A 24463-nucleotide genomic window follows, 5' to 3' on the forward strand; every position below is an offset into this window, starting at 1 on the left:
GGTGGTGCATGCAGATACGTCTCATGCATATTCCTTAGGAATATCCTGGAAACCCGACTGGCTGGGGGAGCCCATAGGAGCACCCCTGGGTTAGACTGCCCTGTAAAGTGGCCTGCTCGTAGAGATTCAGAAATCCCCTCCTGCATGCCATTGTTTTAATATCACTGGGCTTATTCACAGTTTTCAGAAGAAGCTGGAGAGCTGGCAGAGTCTTTCTATAACTTTTCAGGGTCAAATTACTTTGCTCAAAATGACTCTAGTTCCCAAATTGCTCTGCGCCCTGCAGTTGCTTGCTTTGCTCATGCAGGGGAAGGATATTTGTAAATTAAGAAGACCCTTAGCACTTTCTTTGGTTGAGGACAGAGGGCAAGGCTCTCCTGAACAACCTTCATGACCCCAAAGTGTCATTGCGAGTCCTAGCCGAGCGCTTCATGGGCCGTGGCGATTAATTCTGGTCAGAAGCTTTCCACTGAATGTGAGATATCATCTCCATGCGTCCAGAGAGACTCTGCCGAAGAAGCTTCACTCTTCCTTTTTAGTCACATCTGTAAGGGGCGAGGGGTGCTGCTCTCGCATTTTCTGCCTTTGCTGTACTTATCCCGGGATATAAGGATTCACCACCAATCTTAAGATGTGCACAATAGGACATTTTATATACAAAAATACACAAGTCATGCATTCTTGGGCTTATTGTAAGGAAATTTGGTGTTTACATCCATTCATTTTCTTTTATCCTGCCAGATCAGGACACTCATTAGCAAAATGTTAAAGAAAGCAACTGAGCTGATTGTTATCTCCTCCTTCAATGCTTTTGTTAAATTGACCTAGGCACATAAACATTCCCTATCTCGCTGTATAAACGTTTAGGTTTGAGAGAGGATTGTAAAGAAATCATCAGCCTTGGGCAGATGTGCGGATGAGGGACATTCTTTCCCCCTTAGATGTGAAAGTGCACTTCTCTGATCCATCAGACCACAATTGTTGCGCTCGGGGGGACGGGGACCCTTGTCCTGGGACAGTGAAGGAAGGTCTCCTGAAAGGGACCAGGAGGTAACTGCCCCCAGGGGGCGGAGCTCTGGAGGAGACAGAGGCTGGGAGGAGCTTCACCACTGGAAGCCCGAGGTCCCTCCGGGAGGAGCCCGTAGGGACCCGGGCCGCTTGGACTTAGGTGGGCCTCGCAGGGTCTCCTGAGAGATTGAAAGTCCGGCGTGCCCACGGACACAGGGGGGGGCAATCGGGTTCAAAACTGGAGGCTGGATGGAACAGGGAGAACCAGAACAGAGTTGGTGATGTCAAGGCGAGGAACAGAGCCAGAATCTGGAGACTAGGTCAGGCAGGCAAAGGTCAAGATCCAGAGGTCAGTCCGGGGAGTGGTCAGCAAAGCAGGGGTCAGATACCGGAGGTCAGACGGGGTCAGAGGCAGGCTGAGGTCTTGAGGCAGGCAGCAGGCAGGCAGGTCAGGAACAGGCTGAGGTCTTGAGGCAGGCGGCAGGCAGGCAGGTCAGGAACAGGCTGAGGTCTTGAGGCAGGCGGCAGGCAGGCAGGTCAGGAACAGGCTGAGGTCTTGAGGCAGGCAGCAGGCAGGCAGGTCAGGAACAGGCTGAGGTCTTGAGGCAGGCAGCAGGCAGGCAGGTCAGGAACAGGCTGAGGTCTTGAGGCAGGCAGCAGGCAGACAGACAGGTCAGGAACAGGCTGAGGTCTTGAGGCAGGCGGCAGGCAGGCAGGTCAGGAACAGGCTGAGGTCTTGAGGCAGGCAGCAGGCAGGCAGGTCAGGAACAGGCTGAGGTCTTGAGGCAGGCAGCAGGCAGACAGACAGGTCAGGAACAGGCTGAGGTCTTGAGGCAGGCAGCAGGCAGGCAGGTCAGGAACAGGCTGAGGTCTTGAGGCAGGCAGCAGGCAGACAGACAGGTCAGGAACAGGCTGAGGTCTTGAGGCAGGCGGCAGGCAGGCAGGTCAGGAACAGGCTGTGGTCTTGAGGCAGGCGGCAGGCAGGCAGACAGGTCAGGAACAGGTTGAGGTCTTGAGGCAGGCAGCAGGCAGACAGACAGGTCAGGAACAGGCTGAGGTCTTGAGGCAGGCGGCAGGCAGACAGGTCAGGAACAGGCTGTGGTCTTGAGGCAGGCAGCAGGCAGACAGACAGGTCAGGAACAGGCTGAGGTCTTGAGGCAGGCGGCAGGCAGGCAGACAGGTCAGGAACAGGTTGAGGTCTTGAGGCAGGCGGCAGGCAGGCAGACAGGTCAGGAACAGGTTGAGGTCTTGAGGCAGGCAGCAGGCAGACAGACAGGTCAGGAACAGGCTGAGGTCTTGAGGCAGGCGGCAGGCAGGCAGGTCAGGAACAGGCTGAGGTCTTGAGGCAGGCGGCAGGCAGGCAGGTCAGGAACAGGCTGTGGTCTTGAGGCAGGCGGCAGGCAGGCAGACAGGTCAGGAACAGGTTGAGGTCTTGAGGCAGGCAGCAGGCAGACAGACAGGTCAGGAACAGGCTGAGGTCTTGAGGCAGGCGGCAGGCAGGCAGGTCAGGAACAGGCTGAGGTCTTGAGGCAGGCGGCAGGCAGGCAGGTCAGGAACAGGCTGAGGTCTTGAGGCAGGCAGCAGGCAGACAGACAGGTCAGGAACAGGCTGAGGTCTTGAGGCAGGCGGCAGGCAGGCAGGTCAGGAACAGGCTGAGGTCTTGAGGCAGGCGGCAGGCAGGCAGGTCAGGAACAGGCTGAGGTCTTGAGGCAGGCGGCAGGCAGGCAGGTCAGGAACAGGCTGAGGTCTTGAGGCAGGCGGCAGGCAGGCAGGTCAGGAACAGGCTGTGGTCTTGAGGCAGGCGGCAGGCAGGCAGGCAGGTCAGGAACAGGCTGAGGTCTTTGAGGCAGGAAGGTCAGGAACAAGCTGAGGTCAGTACCAGGAAGACAGTCCAAGGGTACTACCTGGGTAGACAGACGAACACAGGATCAAGCAGGATGCAGGAGCAAGTCGGGAACAGAAGGATCCTGGAACGAGACTAGGAACAAGCAGGAACAGGAACAAACGCAGAGGCAATCTTAGAACAAACCGACCCGATTGCCAAAGCAAGGAAGTGTAGACAGGAATTTCCTTATATCGAGGGATCAATCAGGACGCGCCGCAGAGCTAAGACCCGCCCTTGGTCCTACATGAGTCCGGGCGGTCCACGCGTGGGTAGGGGCGTGAGGCCTGGCGACCGCCGCCGTGGGACGCCAGGGCCTGGCAGAACTGGCAACTACCGCGAGGGAGGTCGTCCCGGGACCCGCTGTGGAACCATGAAGGTGAGCAGGCCCCTGCGTAACGACAATTACAGCTACGAATATTACATAGAATAGGACTAATTCACTCCCATGCATCTGTGAAATGTGGCGGTTTGGGACTGTGGCTTGAGTAAGAGATTCTGGGATGTAATGCGCTATGAGCTGTGCATATTGACTAAGAAACATGCGCCTTGGAGTTGCTCTTTTTGTTTGCTTGGGGATGAAGGAAAAGAGTATTTTATGGGAAGAGGTAGATCAGTATTTCTGATTAAAGCCTGCTTCCTGGCTGAGTATGCAGGACGGGCTACAAATGGAATACCGGACAGGAGAAGCAAAGCCTTTTTCCGGAGGACTGTGGGGTCCTTCTGTGCGATCGTTACCTTTCTCAGTGCAAACTCGGTGCACTCTATATTCCAGTCTTAAGAGGTGAGAGCTTTTCTTGTGATTCACATCGTCAGATACTTGGGGTTTTGTGGGGACCTTTTTTATGTATTTTGCTTTGTTTTTCTTGAGTTTTGAAATTAATTCTAATTATGGAAGCTATGAATAATTTTTCTTTTGAACTTTTATTCCCATCGTGAGCATGAAAGAAACTTGGGCCTGATATTCAAAGTGCATTCAGTGCTCAGTAGCCAGATAAGTAGGACTTTTCCAGCTATCTAGTGGCCCACGCAATATCTGGTTATATTCAGCTATCCAGCTATCATGCCGTTCAATTTGTGGCCTGGCAGTAGGCGGATCAGAGCGCTGATACTTATCCGGTTAGCTTAGTTGGAAAAGTTAGACCATTAGCAGGATATAAGTTATCCTGCTAAATAGGAAGATATATGCAGATATTCAGCAGCATAGCTGTGTAACTTAGCCAATACCTAGCTAAGTTACTCATCCGGGCAGCATTGTTTATTTATTTATTTATTTATTGGTTTTTGTATGCCGTCTTTCGGTGTAGCCATCATAACGGTTAACAAAGCATGAAACAGGCAATTTCTAGTACAAATAAGAGCAATGCATGGAAAAATAAAAAAAGACAACGTAATTCATGATAAGAACAGGTTATATTTAAACATTAAAAGGAGAATAAATATTAAAAGCGTAAATAAAAGAAATTAAAATCGTGGGATGCTTGTGAAGAGAAGGTAATGGAGGGTGAGTGGAAGAATCTTGGTGTGCTTTAGTGAATAGCCAGGTCTTTAAATCCTTGAATGTTTTTAGACTTGTGCATTTCTTAATTTTGGGCTGGCAATCAAGATTGTACGTTCGCGAACTTGCGAGAGTTGTGCAGATCGTACTGATGGAATTGTTAAGAGTCCATTGTTAGCTTATTTGTTTATTTTTATATACCGACATTTGAACTAGTATATCACATCGGTTTACATAAAATAAACAAAGTTGCTTACAATGTCATTTTAGCAGAGTTTCTTATGATGGGACATAAAGACAGCTTAGTTGGATATATTGGTAGAGGTAGAATCGATTAGTGTAACAAAGGAGGATAACATGTTACCTTCATCAATATAAACAGGGGTTATATAAAACAAGTTTAGTCACGTAATATCAACTTCGTCCAGATTGTCAGTTGTTGGGGAAAAACAGGTATAGCATTTTTTAACAGAATGCATTAAAGGAGCATGGCAGTTTTAGTATGGGGGAACGTTGGTTTTTGTAGGGGAACGTGAAGTTTAATTGCTGCGTTTAACCAGTCTGTCTGTTCTTCATTTAATTTTGTGTAAAATAGTAAGTACCTTGTATTCGATTTTGGATTTTATTGGTAGCCAATCTAATGATGTCAGAATTGGGGTAATGTGCTTGTACTTCTTGGGGCCTGTTAAGATTCTAGCTACTGAGTTTTGAAGAATTTGAAAGGGACAAATGGTAGAAAGAGGTAGACCAAGTAAGAGCGAGTTACAATAGTCAAGATTAGTAAATATGAGGAGTTGTAATGCAGTTCTGAGGTCGTCTGGGTTTAGAAAGGGCTTCAGTCATCTTAGTATTAGTAATTTATGATATCCATCTTTTATTTTTGCCGCAATGTCTGTTTTGAAACATAATTCATTGTCCATGATGATTCCAAAATCACATGCATGTGTAACGGGGGAGATTTCAGACTTTTGGTCCTCAAGTTTCAAAGGAGGTAGTGGCATTGGGCTAGTTTTCTCTCTAGGAGTATGATTTCTGTTTTATCGATGTTTAGTATAAGTCTCATGTGGGTTAGTAGATGCTTGATTATAGAGAGATACATGGCAGTTTTCTTATAGGTTGAGTCTAACGTACTTAGGATTGGAATTAATATCTGTAGGTCATCAGCGTAGAGATAATGGGTCAGGCCGAGACCTGCAAGTAAATGACAGAGGGGGAGCAAATAGATGTTGAACAATGTAGCGGATGGGGGTGAACCTTGGGGGACCTCGGCTTTCAGATGAATTTTGTCAGAAAGAGAATTATTAATTTATACTTGATAATTCCTATTTGATAGGTAGGATGAGAACCACTGATTTGTTTTCTCAGTCAGCCCAATTTCTGTTAGACGGTCGAGACGTATGGAATGATTTACAGTGTCGAAGGCAGCTGATAGATCTAGCAGGACTAGTTAATAACTTTCACCATTGTCAAAGCCTCTTAACACTGTATCATTCAGAGAGAGAAGAAATGTTTCGGTACCGAGGTGTTTCCTGAAACCGAACTGTGAGGGGAACAAAATATTATTTTTTTCTAAGGGGTAGATTTTCAAAAGGTTACGCGCGTAACCCCCGAAAACCAACTCCTGCGTGCGCCAAGCCTATTTTCCATAGGCTCGGCGGCGCACGCAAGCCCCGGGACGCACGTATGTCCCGGGGCTTTAAAAAATGGGCGGTCTGGGGGCGTGGTGGCGGTTCTGGGGTGGGCCGGGGGCGTGGCGGCGGTTCTGGGGTGGTCCGGGGTGGGCCAGAATCCTCCTGCACAGTGGCCTGTGCCGGAGGATGGCGAGCTGGCGTGCGCAAGTTACGCCTGCCAGAGGCGTAACTCAACAAAATAAGGTAGGGGGGGATTTAGGTAGGGCTGGGGGGTGGGTTAGATAGGGGAAGGGAGGGAAAGGTGGGGGGGACCAAAAAAAAAGTTCCCTCCAAGGCCGATTTCGGAGTGGCCTTGGAGGGAATGGGGAAAGCCATCTGGCCTCCCCTAGGGCTTGGTGCGCGCAAGGTGCACCCCCTTGCGTGCGCCGACCCTGGATTTTATATCATGTGCTTGGCAGCGTGCACATGTTATAAAATTGGCCTACTGTTCCTAGCAGCCAAAAAACTCAAATTCAGCACGCTCACCATCAACTCCCTACTACCCATCGAAGTTAGTCTCTTCAAGTCCAAAACCTTCCAAATCCTGCTATCTATGCCCCCCCCAGGCACTCTCAATAAAGATCCCTGCCCCCTCATTGAAACCATCGTAGCCAACATCAACAGCAACCACCCCACTATTATACTAGATGACTTTAACCTCCACTTTGACAAGACTCCCCTCTCTCCTTCATGTGAACTCCTCCTCAACTCGCTAACTGCTATGGGCTTCATAAAAATAATAAATACCCCCACACAAAAATCAGGCCACACCTTGGATCTGATCTTCATTAACAACAAAATAACACTCAACTCCCCTCCCATCATCTCCGCAGTCCCCTGTTCAGATCACATGGTAATAAAAACTAAGCTCCAAGTGGACTATACCCACATCCACACTCAAATAGACAAAAAACGTATAGTCTTCGCCAAACCATGCTCCATTGAGACCCTAGAAAAAACCTTACCTGACGCCCTAAGGCACCTGGACACCTCCAATACCGTCAACGCAGTCAACTCATGGGCCACTATCAACATGGAGACAGCGAAAAAGATCTGCCCAACCATTGAAAAGGATATCGGAACCACAGTAAAAAACAAATCACCCTGGTATAACCAAGATCTTAAAAACATGAAATGCTGACTAAGACAAGCAGAAAAAGCCTGGCGAAGCAATCCCACAAGCCAACTATGTGACAGATATAGAACGCTCCTATACATATATACAACGGACATCAACGAAGCCAAGCGGAACTTCTACTCCCAAAGAATCCACAACTATCAATACAACCCGAGAGCCCTGTTCGAGTAGGTAACCCAGCTGACGCGACCTATCAACAACCCTTCACAAAAAGAAACTCCAACGATATCTAGTCACAGTTTTGCCTAATACCTTATAGACAAAACAGCAAAACTTAACCCAAAAGACCCACCAATCTACCTTGAACCCAGCACACAAACATCCCTTACAACATCAACATGGTTACAGTTTGAGACCGTAGCCTCCATCGAGGTGGAAAACATTGTTCGAAAGATCAACCCAGCAGCACACCCGCTCGACCCCATCCCAACAAAAACCCTCAAGCTAATTCCAAACTGTCTAGCCAGACCCATCGCTGATATTACCAATCTCTCCCTCGAACAAGGAATACTCCCGGATTCCCTCAAATGTGCTGTAGTCAAACCTATCCTAAAAAAAACCCAACTCGACCGACCATCCCATCCAACTACCGACCCATCTCGAACCTACCGTTCCTGGCCAAGATCATCGAGAAGACAGTCAACCGACAACTCTCAGAATTCCTGGAAAGCCACAACATACTAGCCCCTGCTCAACACGGCTTCAAGAAATTTCACAGCACCGAATCACTACTACTCACCCTCACAGACACCATCCTATGAAGTTTTGACAAAGGCACATCCTTCCTCCTAATCCTACTGGACATCTCCGCTGCATTTGACACCGTCAGCCACAAGATTCTAATTCACAGACTCAGAGAAATAGGCATCAGTGGCACCATTCTCCATTGGTTTCAATCATTCCTCGCCAACAGATCTTTCAAAGTCACCCAAGAAAATACAATATCAGAACTAATCCCCCTCCCACAGGCTCATCCTTATCCCCTACCCTCTTCAATGTCTATATGCTGCCACTATGCAAATACTTAGACAAAACAGGGCTTACCTACTTTCTTTACGCCAATGACGTACAGATCCTGCTCCCCATCAAGAGACAACATCGGCAACACCGTAAACCAATGGGAAGCATACCAGACAGACATAACCTCCATCCTCTCAGAAATAGCACTGACGCTCAACCAAAACAAGACTGAAATGCTCCACCTCTCTAAAGAAAACTTCAACACCCACCTCTGACCCCACAACTCTATCCAACTACAACATGCTCCCGACGGTTAGAGATCTTGGAATCACCCTGGACCAAGAACTGAACTTCAAATATCACATCAAGACACTGTTAAAAGAAGGATTCTACAAACTCCAAATCCTGAAGAAACTCCAACCTCTACTCCATCCCCCAGACTACCGGACGGTACTGCAATCCCTCCTTTTCACCAGGATAGACTATTGCAACACCCTCCTAACCGGCCTTCCCGCTTCCACCCTCAAGCCCCTCCAGCTTCTACAAAATGCTGCCGTACAGTCACTAACGAATAAGAAAAAAATCAGATCACATCACGCCCGCACTCAAACAACTCCACTGGCTGCCCGTCCCGTTCAGATCCCAATACAAAACACTTATGCTCATACACAAAGCTATCCATAGTGACAAAGCCAGCTGCTTACAAGGACCTCTAACCCCCTGCAACCCCACTAGAAATCTCCGCTCAACCAACACAGGCCTACTCCCCATTCCCCTCGCCAAAGAAGTACATAGAGTCTGCACCAGAGAACGCGCTGCATCCGTAGCGGGCCCTCACCTCTGGAACAACCTTCCACCCGCTCTCAGAACTGACCCCTCTACACCCACCTTCCCATAGAACCTCAAAACCTGGCTCTTCCGGAAAGCATTCACACCAGATAAATAATCCCACCATAGCCACCCCCCCCCCACCACCACCAAATAACATTCCCCATCACCCTGCCCCCTTACCCCCAGTTCCCAGTCCAACCACTGTACATAATTAATTTAAGCCTGTATATATTCTGTAATAAGTTAAGTTAATAAACGTTATATTGTAATACCATCTGCTAAAACTGTTACTTGTACTTAGCTAGTTACTCAATTAAGCTGTTACATTGTATCAGGTCACTATAAGGCTGGCCTTAGACATCTTGTTTTATGTAAACCGATGTGATAAGTGAAATCGAATGTCGGTATACAAAAACAAACAAATAAATAAATAGTTAACTCAACTCTGAACATAACATATTCTGTAAAAAGTTATGCGGTTAAGCAAATTATATCGTATTAGTATCCTGTATAACAGTTATATGTACTTAGCTAGTTATTCAATTAAACCTGTTACACTGTGTCTAAGATGTCTAAGGCTGGCCTTAGACATCTTAGACACAGTGTAACAGGTTTGGCTTATCACATCGGTTTACATATAACAAGATGTCTAAGGCTGGCCTTAGACATCTTAGACACAGTGTAACAGGTTTGGCTTATCACATCGGTTTACATATAACAAGATGTCTAAGGCTGGCCTTAGACATCTTGTTATATGTAAACCGATGTGATAAGCCAAATCGAATGTCGGCATAGAAAAATAAATAAATAGATAAATGAGAGATTTCCAGATGTTCACACCACACCCCTGTTTTGGCAGCAGTTCCTGATGTGAAACTGAAATTTTAATAGTCTTATGGAGTCTCTTGAGGGGTAGAACCCAACTCCATTTTCTGCTAGGGCCCATTATTTTGGTTCAGAAGAAATAGAAGGAAAGATAATGTAAGGTTGGCCTGAGCCACCCTTGGCACTGTTTAATTTCTCCTTTTTGGGTGAGGCCGCCTGTATCTTGGGAGTCCCCATGTGTGAGGACTGCCATCCTGCTTGTTCTCAGAGAAAGGGAACTTACCTACCTGTAATGTTGGTTCTCTGATAGTCCACAAAACCTTCCCTCCTCCCTTATAGTTGGTTTCTCCAACTCTTCACGTCATCATGGACTGAGGGCCCCTGCCTGGGAGGCAGGGGGTGGTGAGGGCTGCACATGACCAGCAGTGCATCCTTCTAGAAGTTGTGAAATGCAAGATGCGCGCCGAGCTGCATGTGATGATGTCAGCCCTGTGTGCATCAGAGAGCCAGCGTTACAGGTAAGAAACCTCCATTTACACTGTATAGCGCAGCTGGCAGGGAGTCGTGTCCTGCCACCTTACTGTTAATCAGCTTTTCCCTGTCTCTTCCAACATGCATGGCTTATTCATTGCCCTTCCTGCTCCTTCATCAAACCTAAGCAAAAGACGCTTAACCCTCTGACCTCTCCCTGCCAGGCCTGCAATTCTGAACTCTACAAGAATGTGCAAATACTTCTGCAACTTGCTGGGCCTTTTAGAGGTTTTCATCCCCAAAATTGTTTTAATCTCCACTCTTGTAAACTGCCATAAGTTTGATTATTTATTAAGATTTGATGTTTCGCCTTTTCTAAGTGGAATACAATTGAATCTATGATTAAATTCCTGTTACATTACGTCATAACTTACAGTAGCACGGGAAAACGTGCAGGGATTTAATCGTGAGGGGGGAGACACATACAAGCGATGATCACAGGTTTGAGGGGGATAACAGTTCCCGTCTAAGGGCTAGTGTAAGGGGTGGTAGAAGCAGAGAGCCAGGGAAATGCAAGATACCATAGTGTGGATGCCTTGGCGGAGGCGGGTGCCTCATGCACAGGAAGTGCTGAATTAGAGGAAGTCTGCTGGAAGATACAGTTGCAGGATCAACTTCCTGTAGTCAAGTAGTTAAGTTTAGGGGAAAGGCCGGGCAGAACAGCCACATCTTGATTTTGTTTCCTGAAGGTACCTTATTCCGTAGTTTTGGGGATAAGCAGCTGAATGCATGGAGTCAGAGGGGGAGAGGATTAGGAGGAGCATTTGGAAGGAATACACTTCTCCTGCAGGAGTATTGGGTGGCACAGGATGGGAGAGGTGCTCGGGCCGACTTGTTTATCCATACAAATAGATGAACTGCCAGGGCATTTATTCAGCCTCTGGTTTATTTATTTATTTTATGTGTACACCGTCGTCCTGTTCACAACAAAACCAATCATCAGTAAAAACAATAACTACAATAGCAATAATTATAATATATATAAGCCTGATTCCAGGTTTTTTCAGTAGTTGCCCATAGCTTGACAAGCTTTCTCTTAATTGTCAAACAAAAAAGAGCAAAAAAGATTCCTATAGATTATTCATCATATATAAAAGGAAATCCACATAAAAAATATTTCAAACATCCATTCCAGTCATCTGGACCTTCTATAACCAGCTTAAATGTAAATTAACTCAAGCAAATACTAAACCGCATCAGCAAGCCTGAGGACGTGCCTTGTTACCTTCCAAAGGCTGTCAGGACTACTCAGTCATTTGCGGTATCCATCCCAATTTGTATATTTAGTTTTTTGTTTTTCTAAGTGAAGTCTAACTTCTCAGATCCATCCCTTTCAAACTAAATGATTGTGGCTCTACAATGGCCGATGTTTCGCATCTTCTGCTTCTTCAGGAGCCGCAAAATCATTCACCAACGCTTACAGCCATTCATCAATGCTTGCAAAAATGTTTCCTTTCTGTTTCAACAACACACATTAGAAATGTCTTCTCACATCCCCATGACGGTGCTTCTCTTTCTCCAGGCCCCCGTGTCTCAGCCACATGTACTCCTCGGGAGGAAGTATTTTCAGCTACGTCCTACACCACATCAGCTGCCTTCTGAGTTTCGTCGATTGCTATTAGAAATAGCTTTGAACAACAGTTTTTTCAGCAGATGTGTGGCACTGCTGTGGGGGCCACGATGGCCCCTGATCAGGTTAATTTAAACATGGCTCATTTTGAAGAATTGTGGCTTGACCAGAACATCAGTTTGCTAAACACATTGTACCATGGAAGCGGTACATTGATGATATTTTTATCATTTGGCAAGGAACTACAGAGGCTTCTGATTCCTTTCTGAATGGCTAAATTCATGCGAAACGTCGGCCATTGAGAGCCACAGTCATTTAGTTTAAAAGGGATAGATTTCAGAAGTTATACAAGGTCCAGATGATTGGCATTGCATCAATGGTCAGCATGAATGTTTGAAATATTTTTCATGTGGACTTCTCTTAATTGTATCCCAAAAATTGCTAAAGACTTTTCCTAATCTTTTGTTTTTATTTTTGATAATCACTCTGTTTATGTTCAAATCTTTTTATTGAAATTATTGTTTCTGCTCTGCATCGTATAATTTCCTGCAACACTCAGCATAGACTATCCCAAACCATACAGCATTGTCTCCTTTAAAGGCAGCTAGCAGTCATGGAAAACCTAGCTCTGTGGGATCCTGATGGAAGGTAAGCATCCCAAGCGGAGAGAAACATTTAGCTGACTTTGCCAGCATATTTCTCCTTAACACAAAGATGATGTAGTGCATTCCTCCATTGCATAAATCACTATGCTTCTTTAAATAACATCTTGTTATGATATTTGTCTCCATTTTTCTGTATGATTGTGCATATATTTTATTTGTAATTTACTAAGAACAACCGATGTTGAGATAGGTGGAATATAAAAAATATTAAATAACTAACTACTCACCTTCATGAATATGTCTGTATGTGCATAGTACTGACTAATTCTATCTCCTCCCCTCCCGACTCGCCGTCCTGTCTCTTTTTACCCTTCCTCGCTATCCCCAGCTCTTCTCCTGTTCACTCGTATATTTGTTCTCAGTTACATCTAGTTTAATGTTTTCAGGCACCGAAAGAGAAGCTGTTTGGTTCTGTTAAATCTCTGCTGAATGTCGGCCTCGTACTCAACCTTACTGAGCAGCATTTGAAGGCATCTTCTCGTGAGAGCCAGAATGGAAGAGCTCTGAGCACCGCTGAGGAGCGAGGGAGTGACGATGCAGATATAGCCGAGTACATGGTGAGGCCAGCAGTGGGGAAATGAGATGAGGCAGCCTTCCCAGCATCTCCCTGCTACTACTGGCCTCCCACTGTCTCCCAGCACACACCTTTCTGTGCACGCAGGGCTTCCTCACCACTTTTATTTGACAAGTGACTCAGAGATGGAAATGCAAAAAGACAGGGATACCTTAAAAGTGTAGAACAATCTAAGTCTCTTCTTTTACAGTTTTACATAAGTAGAAAACTAAAATCAAGTAGGACTGATACATAAAAAGTAATACAGAGTATAAACAAACACAAGGATAAATGATAAAATAAAAGATTACTGTGCTGTACTAATTTAATTGCATTAAAAAACATATATTTCACTTTTTCTGGAGAAACCTGTACAAACCAGATTACAAAACAGGCATTTAAAATATCACAGGCATTGGCACAATGCAACAAAAAACATCCATGGCCACTGTTGGAAGCAGGATGCTGGGCTTGATGGACCCTTGGTCTGACCCAGTATGGCATTTTCTTATGTTCTTATGACCATTAAACCAACAATAAAACATTCATCTACAAAACAGCATAATAAAATTGCATTACTAGTTTAGAATACAAGTCTATAATAACAAAAGCAATATCATCATGTATCAATCTCAAACCCCATGTCCAAAGGGAATATATGCCACAATGAAAACCATTTGCCAAACCACTACCAATGACCAAATGCACACCTTGTAGCCTAATGACCCACATATCAAATAAACCCAACTGGTCCAGGTTTTTGGTTAGCAGCTGAACCTAAACTCACAAATCTGCTTCATTTTTTTGAAGGGGTTAATAAACATGTGGATAAAGGTGAACCGGTAGATGTAGTGTATTTGGATTTTCAGAAGGCGTTTGACAAAGTTCCTCATGAGAGGCTTCTAGGAAAACTATGGGATAGGTGGTGATGTCCTTTCATGGATTGCAAACTGGCTAAAAGACAGGAAACAGAGAGTAGGATTAAATGGTCAATTTTCTTAGTGGAAAAGGGTAAACAGTGGAGTGCCTCAGGGATCTGTACTTGGACCGGTGCTTTTCATAAGAACATAAGAAAATGCCATACTGGGTCAGACCAAGGGTCCATCAAGCCCAGCATCCTGTTTCCAACAGTGGCCAATCCAGGCCATAAGAACCTGGCAAGTACCCAAAAACTAAGTCTATTCCATGTTACCATTGCTAATGGCAGTGGCTATTCTCTAAGGGGTAGATTTTCAAATAGCGCGAATTGGCCTACTTTTGTTGGCGCATCAGGCGCAAGCAAAAGTACGCTGGATTTTAGCAGATACGCGCGGAGCCGCGCATATCTGCTAAAAACCTGGATCGGTGCGCGCAAGGCTATTGATTTTGTATAGCCGGTGCGCGCCGAGCCGCGCAGCCTACCCCCATTCCCTCCGAGGCCGCTCCGAAATCGGAGCGGCCTCGGAGGGAACTTCCTTTTGCCCTCCCCTCACCTTCCCCTCCCTTCCCCTACCTAACCCACCCACCCGGCCCTGTCTAAGCCCCCCCCTTACCTTTGTCGGGGGATTTACGCCTCCCGGAGGGAGAAGTAAATCCCCGCGCGCCAGCGGGCCTCTTGTGCGCCGGGACGCGACCTGGGGGCGGGTACGGAGGGCGCGGCCACGCCCCCGGACCGCCCCGGGCTGTAGCCACGCCCCGTACCCACCCCCAAAACGCTGCCGACACGCCCCCTAAACGCCGTGCTGACCGGGCCCGCCCCCGACACGCCCCCCTCGGAGAACCCCGAGACTTACGCGAGTCCCGGGGCTCTGCGCGCGCCGGTGAGCCTATGTAAAATAGGCTCACCGGCGCGCAGGGCCCTGCTCGCCTAAATCCACCCGGTTTTGGGCGGATTTAGGCGAGCAGGGCTCTGAAAATCCGCCCCTAAGTGAACTTAATAGCAGGTAATGGACTTCTCCTCCAAGAACTTATCCAATCCTTTTTTAAACACAGCTATACTAACTGCACTAACCACATCCTCTGGCAACAAATTCCAGAGTTTAATTGTGCGTTGAGTAAAAAAGAACTTTCTCCGATTAGTTTTAAATGTGCCCCATGCTAACTTCATGGAGTGCCCCCCTAGTCTTTCTACTATCCGAAAGAGTAAATAACCGATTCACATCTACTCGTTCTAGACCTCTCATGATTTTAAACACCTCTATCATATCCCCCCTCAGTCGTCTCTTCTCCAAGCTGAAAAGTCCTAACCTCTTTAGTCTTTCCTTATAGGGGAGCTGTTCCATCCCCCTTATCATTTTGGTAGCCCTTCTGTGTACTTTCTCCATCGCAATTATATCTTTTTTGAGATGCGGTGACCAGAATTGTACACAGTATTCAAGGTGCGGTCTCACAATGGAGCGATACAGAGGCATTATGACATTTTCCGTTTTATTCACCATTCCCTTCCTAATAATTCCCAACATTCTGTTTGCTTTTTTGACTGCCGCAGCACACTGAGCCGACGATTTCAATGTGTTATCCACTATGACACCTAGATCTCTTTCTTGGGTTGTAGCACCTAATATGGAACCCAACATTGTGTAATTATAGCATGGGTTATTTTTCCCTATATGCATCACCTTGCACTTATCCACATTAAATTTCATCTGCCATTTGGATGCCCAATTTTCCAGTCTCACAAGGTCTTCCTGTAATTTATCACAATCTGCTTGTGATTTAACTACTCTGAACAATTTTGTATCATCTGCAAATTTGATTATCTCACTTGTCGTATTTCTTTCCAGATCATTTATAAATATATTGAAAAGTAAGGGTCCCAATACAGATCCCTGAGGCACTGCACTGCCCACTCCCTTCCACTGAGAAAATTGTCCATTTAATCCTACTCTCTGTTTCCTGTCTTTTAGCCAGTTTGCAATCCACGAAAGGACAGCGCCACCTATCCCATGACTTTTTACTTTTCCTAGAAGCCTCTCATGAGGAACTTTGTCAAACGCCTTCTGAAAATCCAAGTATACTACATCTACCGGTTCATCTTTATCCACATGTTTATTAACTCCTTCAAAAAAGTGAAGCAGATTTGTGAGGCAAGGCTTGCCCTGGGTAAAGCCATGCTGACTTTGTTCCATTAAACCATGTCTTTCTATATTGTTCTGTGATTTTGAGGTTTAGAACACTTTCCACTATTTTTCCTGGCACTGAAGTCAGGCTAACCGGTTTGTAGTTTCCCGGATCACCCCTGGAGCCCTTTTTAAATATTGTGGTTACATTTGCTATCCTCCAGTCTCCAGGTACAATGGATGATTTTAATGATAAGTTACAAATTTTTTCTAATAGGTCTGAAATGTCATTTTTTAGTTCCTTCAGAACTCTGGGGTGTATACCATCCGGTCCAGGTGATTTACTACTCTTCAGTTTGTCAATCAGGTCTACCACATCTTCTAGGTTCACCTTGATTTGATTCAGTTCATCTGAATCATTACCCATGAAAACCTTCTCCATTACAGGTACCTCCCCAACATCCTCTTCAGTAAACACTGAATATAAACAATATATATATAAATGATCTGGAAAGGAATACGACGAGTGAGGTTATCAAATTTGCGGATGATACAAAATTATTCAGAGTAGTTAAATCACAAGCAGACTGTGATACATTACAGGAGGACCTTGCAAGACTGGATGATTGGGCATCCAAATGACAAATTAAATTAAATTTACTTTGGCACCCCGGTTCCAATGGCCACTTTCATCTCCAGCCCCAGCCTCCTTGAAGAAAGAATCGCCTTCCATGTGATCCCCAGGGCTTTCCATCCCTTTGTGCTGGGATTACCCTGGCTTCAGGAACACCAGGCACAGTTCGATTGGGCCACCCAACAGCTCTCCAGATGGGGCCCAGAATGTATGAGTTCCTGCCTAGAGCATGTGAGTCTCCTTGCTGCCTGGCCTTAGCAATGGTACTTCCGGGGCTGCCTCCACACCACACTGACTTCGAGGACATCTTTCATAAACAAAAAGCTGAGACGCTGCCCCCTTACCGGTCATATGATTGCAGGATAGAGCTTCTCCCGGAAACTACGCTCTACGGGGAAGGGTTTACCCCTGGTTTCTCCCTGAGACTCTGGCCATGACAGAATACATTCGGGAAAACTTGGAGCGTGGCTTCATCTGCCTGTTCTCCTCCTTGGCTGGAGCCAGGTTTTTCGTCATGGCAAAAAAGGATGGCTCACTCAGGCTCTGCATTGATTATCAGGGCCTGAATGCACTCACGAAAAATGACTGCAACCCCTTACCATTAATATCAGAACTCCTCGACTGCCTCCAAGGCGTGATGATTTTTACCAAACTAGACCTGGGGGCGGGCATATAACCTCATGCGAATCAAAGCCGGCGACGAGTGGAAAACAACTTTTAACACTCGGGACGGATGCTATGAATATCTAGCCTTGCCCTTTGGCTTATATAATGGTAAAACCTTTGCTTGGATTGCCTGCTACGCCTTTCTCCATGATAAACTGCTCACTGTTATGACTCTTAAAGCTGGTCTTTATTGGTCTTCCTAGTGCGAGGTTTTACATAATCAGCAGCAGTTTTCCAAAAGATGGTCAATGACATTTTTGGTGAGCTACTTTATACTTGTGTAGTCGTGTACTTAGATGACATTCATTTTCTCCCAAGACCTCAGCACGTACCACTGAGATGTGCGCAGAGTACTGCAGTGCCTGCGAATGAAAAACTGTTCGCAAACTGGAAAAGTGCATTTTCAAGCATGAAGAGCTCCCCTTCCTGGGGTACATCATATCATGTGAGGGTTTCCACATGGATCCAGACAAAGTGAAGGCAATCAGGGATTGGCCCCACCTCACAGGGCTCCGTGCACTACAAAGATTATTGGGATTTGCCAACAATTATTGTCAATTTATCCCAAGCTACTCCACCGTGGTGGCCCATAAGGTCACCCATAAGGTCACCCATAAGGCCCATAAGGTCACCCATAAGGTACAGCACCAAAGCCTGCGCCCCCCCGAAGCCTTAGAAGCATTCCAAAACCTGAAGAACGCTTTTTTGGAAGGGCCCTATCTGCGCCATCCAGACCCCACGCAGCCCTTCATCCTGGAAGTTGGTTCCTCAACTCTGGGCATAGGAGCGGTTTTAAGCCAACATTCTCCAGAAAGAGCAGTTTGTCTCTGCTCATTTTTTTCAAACAATTTCTCACCTGCAGAGCACACTGTGACAGTGACCAAGAAGCCCTGGCTGTGAAATTGAAGAGTGGCCTTATCTACTTGAAGGAGCTCAACATTGTATCACAATGTATACAGATCACAAAAATCTCAAACATCTTCACCAAGCTCAGCAATTAAATGCAAGGCAGGCTCACTGGTCCTTGATCTTCACCACCTTTGACTTCGAACTGCGGTACTGCCCTGTGTTCAGGAACCAATGGGCAGACACTCTCTCATGCTTCTTCCAGACTAAGGACACCCCAGAGCCTCTCAGACACATCATCGGCCTGCTAAGATACTTCTGGCTATCTCCTGACCCTCCCTCCAGGGAAGACGGTTGTACCTTTCTGCCTGCATGAAAACGTGTTGAAATAGGCTCATGATTCCTGTGTCGCAGGTCACCCTGGACGGGCACACACCCTTGAATTGCTACAGCGGTACTACTGGTGGCCCCAAATGAAGTAAGATGTCAAAGCTTACATTGACTGATGTCCGACCTGTGCACAGCAACAATCACTGCATGACCGACCCTGAGAGCTGTTAGGCATTGCCAGCCCTGAGGGAACCCTGGATCCATCTTGTCCACGGATTTCATCATGGACCTTACCCTCTCAGATGGCGCCACCGTGATCTGGGTGGTCATAGATCGTTTTTCAAAAATAGCACACTTCGTTCCACTACTGGGCCTCCCATCCACACTCGAGTTGGCATGCCGCTTTACTCCCCATGTCTTCTGTTTGCATGGTCTACCCAAAAACGTACTGTCAGACAGAGGAATACAATTTACTACAAAGTAATGGTGCTCCCTATGCAAGAAATTTGACATCATGCTAGATTTCACTACGGCTTACCATCCCCAAGGAAATGGAGAAGCAGAGTGCACCAACAGGACTTTCAAGATCTTCCTTTGCTTGTACGTTAATAAGTGGCAGGATAACTGGGCAGCTCTCTTATCCTGGGCTGAGTTTGCCCATAACACCCATGTCAATACAGCCAGCGATTCCTCTACCTTCTTAATGGTTTATGGGAAACAACTGTTACCTTCTTTACCACTGCTTTCGCCAATGGCCCAACTGACGGCCCAGGAATTGCAAGAACTATGGGCCTGCACCAATCTTATGATCTAAAAGGCCGCTGACAGAGCCAAGAAAATAACGGATGCCCACAGAAGATCAGCAACGCAGTTTATAGTGGGAGAGATAGTATGACTCAGCACACGCCATTTACACCTATGGGTGCCCTCCATGCACCTAGTCCCTCGCTACATTGGACCTTTTTCGATACTTCTGGTGCCCATCATGTACCAATTAAAGTTGCCATTGACACTCAGAATATATAATGTATTTTATGTCTTGCTGTTAAAACCCTTGGTACTCTTTTGGACCTCTAGGGCATAATCAGAACTGCAGGATGTAACCATCGAAGGAGAAGCGATATACAAATTCAAGGAAATCCTAGACTCCCGCCGCAGAAGCAAGAGAATTGAATACCTCATCGCTTAGGAGGATTATGGATCAGAGGAAAACTCATGGGAGCTGGCCTCCAACATTCTAGATCGTAGCCTGAGGGACTTTTATTTACGCTACCCCAAGAAACCTCGAACCACAGGAAAGGGGCTTAAGAGGGGGGATACTGCTGCTTTTGGCAGTCCGCAGGTCTCCCTCGCGAACCACCACATTTAACTCTGGGCCCGATACAGCCAAGGAACAGCTGTGCAGCCACACAGCTGGCCACTGTGCTTCTCCAGGCCCGACACCCCTGATATGTCTCGCAGCAGGATGCCACCAAGGAACAGCCATGCAGCCAAGCAGCAAGCCACCGTGCTTCACCAGGCTTGATGCAATGAGTGGCAGGATGCCGCCAACACACTCCCCGGCTTCCCCTAGGCACTCGCGATGTCTCTAGATTTAAAGGGCCTGTGGCAGGAAGTCCCCTGTGGCACCCACTGATGATGTCATGGCCTCTGGCATATAAAAGGCCCTTGTTTTCCTTCAGTCCTCGCCTCGGCAACAGGTCTCCCTACTGCTTGAGTAGCGTGCGTTGCCTCCGCATTCCTAACTCTGCGTCCTCCAGCTCCTGAGTTTTCATCTCTAGGTACAGTACCTTCCTTCTTCAGTTCCAGTGTCTTTGTCTCCCATTCCAGTGGTCCTTCTCTTGTCTGTCAGTCCCAGTGGTTATCTCTTCAGTTCTTGCTTCCTGTATTACTCCTCGTCCACCTGTCCTGTCTCTCCATCCCTTCTTCCCCTATGGATGGATTCTTGGTATTGATCTTGGCCTGACTTCTGGACATCCTTGAACACTGTCTGCCACTGACCATTCCATATCTCCTGGACATCCTCGAATGCCTTCTGCCATTGATTCTAGCCTGAGTCCGGATTCATGTGTACTACCCAGTGACTTCAATGGAACTTCTGACCATCAGGGTAGGCCCCCACTTAAGACCTGCCGGCCCCGGCATCCAAAGGCTCAACCCGAGGGGAACGTGGCTTGGTATAGGTAAAGCTCCAGTTGTGCCTCTGCCTACTGATGGTGGGGACCTGCAAGGCTCCTGCCTTCAGGTTGTGTCAATTCCACTTCGGTCCAAGGATCCATGAGTCCAACAGCAAGAACTTGGACAGCAATAGAGGCACAGAGACGAAGCACAGGAACTAGCAACGCACTGCAAGGCAGGAGGACCTGTTGCTGAGGTATTGGAGGGAAGTGTGGCTGGACCTTAAGTACCTAGTCATGCTGACAACATTACCCGGCACTATGAGTATTTTGCTGCTGTGGTGACTTTAAGTCTTGAGCAATGGTGCACATGCTTGCCTAAGGCTAGAGCGAGAGAGAGAAAGAGCAGCATCATGGTGGTGTTCCTGCAACCAAGGAACTTTGTGGCATCCAGGAGTGAGTTGGCTGGTGAGTTCTGTGTGTGAGGGGGTACTGGTTTATTGTTAAAGTACCCCCCTTCTAAGCCTCTTCCCTAGGCCCTTAGGTTTGGGCTTCTTGGGAAAGTATAGATGGAACTCCTTTACCAGTCAAGGGGCTTGAAGATTAGAAGCAGACTCACATGAGTTCTCCTCAGGGCCACAGTTTTTCCATGAAATAAGGAATTGCAGTTTTATTACGAATCCTCCTGGAGTTGAGAATTCCCTGGACTTCATACTAGGTATCTTCTTCAGAAATTACCTCCGCAGGTTTAAGAGGGTTCGTGAGGACCATGACAAAAGTACTGGTTTGAGGAAGGAGACATGGAACACATTATGGATCTTGAGAGTGGATGGGAGTTTTAGCTAGTAAGCCACTGGACTCACCTAATGAATAATGTGAAATGGCCCCATGAATATTGGTGAAAATTTGGCTGAGGGAGACTTGAGACAAAGGTCGTGGATACTTAACCATACCAATTCCCTGAGCGTCTTAAATCTTTCAGCAGCCATGGAAATGAGTTGGTGCGTTTTCTGCCATAAGTCCTTGAGTTCCTAACCAATGGCATTAGTTGCAGGGCATGGGACTGACATCCACGGGAGTGGTACCCGTGGATGTCTGCTGCACACAATCTGGAAAGGAGATTCTCCAGCCGAACTTCCTACTTGATTATTGTGGCAGAACTCTGTCCAAGGAAGAAGTGAGGCCTAGTTATCTTGACATTCATTAACTTAGGTCTTCAGGGAATCTCTTTAGGACCAGATTGACTCTTTCTGTCTGGCTATTGCTTTGCAGATGGTATGCAGAGGTAAAGTCCAAGGAGATTCCAAATTTCTTGCAAAGACTTTTCCAGAAGTGGGTTGAGAACTGCACCCCTCGATCAGAGAGAATATGAGTGGGTAGCCCATGCAGGTGGAAGATATGTTGAACAAAAAGACAGGCTAATTCTGGTGCAAATGGAAGCCCACGGAGAGCTTTGAAGTGAGTCATCTTGGAAAAGCGATCTACCATTACCCAGAGGGTAGTGCAGCCATTAGAGAGGGGAAGGTCAGGGACGAAGTCAGTGGTCAGGTGGGTCCAGGGTTTCTCGGGGGCTGGCAATGGCTATAACAACCCCCAAGGTTGAGCATGTGAGATCTTATGAATGGCGCAAGTGGTGCAAGACTCTACGTAGTGCTGAACATCCTGCTTCTCTTGAGTCCACCAGTAGTGGTGAAGAAGTAGCTCCAGAGTTCTAGCGATTCTTGGGTGCCTGGCCAGGTGGGAGTCATGGGCCCATCTAAGTACCTTTTCTCGCAGTCATTCCTTGGAGGAACATCTACTGCTGTAGCGACCACAACTCAATGATGTGGCAAAGGGGGTTCTGAGAAGTCTTCAGTTTCAAAGAATCTTGAAAGGGTATTGGCCCTTTGATTCTTCTCAGCTGGACAGTACTGGAGTTCAAAGTTGAAGCGATTGAAAAATAATGATCATCTGGCCTGATGGGGTTTCAGGCACTGGGCCTGTGGGAGATATTCCAAATTCTTGTGGGCCGTATAGATCATGATTGGATGTCTAGACTCCTCCAACAGATGGCACCACTCTTCCAGTACTAATTTTATGGCCAGGAGTTCTCTGTCTCCAGTGGTATAATTCTTTTCCACAGGGATGAATTTCTTGGAAAAGAAAAAGCATGGCATCCCTTGATCATTATGTTGAGAGAGGACAGCCCCCTATCTCGAGGGCAGAGGCATCTACCTCCATGATGAAGGATTTCAACAGATCCATATGGCGGAGACAGGGTCCCGGAGAAACTCCTTTTTGAGATGAGCAAAGGCCTGAATAGCTTTATTCATCCAGTGCCTGGTGTCTGCGCCCTTCTTGGTAAGGGCAATAAGGGGTGCCACCAAGGAGGAGTACCATGCAAGGACTGGCAGTAATAGCAAAGCCAAGGAGGTGTTGCAATGCCTTAAGCTCAACGGACTGGAGCCAGTTTTGAATGTCTTTTATATTCTCCAGGTCCATATGCAGACCTTGCCAGGAGATAATGTAGCCCAGGAACGGCAGCTATTCCTGCTCAAATGTACATTTTTCAAGTTTAGCATATAAGTGGTGTTCAGAGTCTCTGCATCACTTGTCTTACATGCTCACAGTACTGTGCCAGGGTGCTCGAGAAGATGAGGATTACATCCTGGTATACCATAACATGGGAATACAGGAGGTCCCGGATGATCTCGTTGACCATATGTTGGAAAACGGCGGGGCAGGAGTGTTGGAAAGGCCAAATGTTGAAGGCCGTCTTCCACTCATCATTCTCTCATATGCATATGAGATGGTTCGCCCTTCTGAAATCTAGTTTTGTGAAAATTCATGCCCCCCACGGGCGGTCAAATAGTTCTATAATGAAGGGCAGTGGGTATTGGGTCTTCCATGTAAGAACATAAGAAATTGCCTTGCTGGGTCAGACCAAGGGTCCATCAAGCCCAGCATCCTGTTTCCAACAGAAGCCAAACCAGGCCACAAGAACCTTGCAATTACCCAAACACCAAGAAGATCCCATGCTACCAATGCCAGTAATAGCATTAGCTATTCCCTAAGTAAACTTGATCAATAGCTGTCAGTGGACCTCTCCTCCAAGAACTTATCCAAACCCTTCTTGCGACCCTGCTACACTAACTAAACTAACCACATCCTCTGGCAACAAATTCCAGAGCTTAATTGTGCATTGAGTGAAAAAGAATTTTCTCCGATTAGTCTTAAATGTACTGCTTGCTAACTTCATCGAATGCCCCCTAGTCCTTCTATTATCTGAAAATGTAAATAACCGATTCACATCTACTTGTTCTAGACCTCTCATGATCTTAAACACCTCTATCATATCCCCCCTCAGCCGTCTCTTCCCCAAGCTGAACAGCCCTAACCTCTTCAGCTTTCCTTCTCTGTACCTTCTCCATTGCAACTATATCTTTTTTTGACATGCGGCGACCAGAATTGTACACAGTATTCAAGGTGCGGTCTCAGGCATTATGACATTTTCCGTTTTATTAACCATTCCCTTCCTAATAATTCCTAACATTCTATTTTGCCTCTTTCACCTCACATTTTAACCATGATGGTAATTGTTTTGCCTTCCTTCCACCTTTCTTAATGCGTGGAATACATATGGACTGCACCTCTAGGATTGTATTTTAAACAATGTCCATGCTTGTTGAACACTTTTAACCATTGCAGCTGCACCTTTCAAT

At 46.6% G+C, this 24463-nt stretch overlaps 1 protein-coding gene across 1 annotated transcript in view; it reads left to right on the forward strand.

Annotated features, from left to right (window-relative positions):
- DNMT3B (DNA methyltransferase 3 beta) overlaps positions 1-24463 on the forward strand; it is a 244084-nt gene that overhangs the window by 39042 nt on the left and 180579 nt on the right. The window contains exon 5 of the mRNA XM_029611336.1: positions 12965-13135. Coding sequence (XP_029467196.1) covers positions 12965-13135 — 171 coding nt within the window. The remainder of the gene's footprint in view (positions 1-12964; positions 13136-24463) is intronic.

This window comes from Rhinatrema bivittatum, chromosome 8 (genome assembly GCF_901001135.1).
Source record: "Rhinatrema bivittatum chromosome 8, aRhiBiv1.1, whole genome shotgun sequence".
NCBI lineage: Eukaryota > Metazoa > Chordata > Amphibia > Gymnophiona > Rhinatrematidae > Rhinatrema > Rhinatrema bivittatum.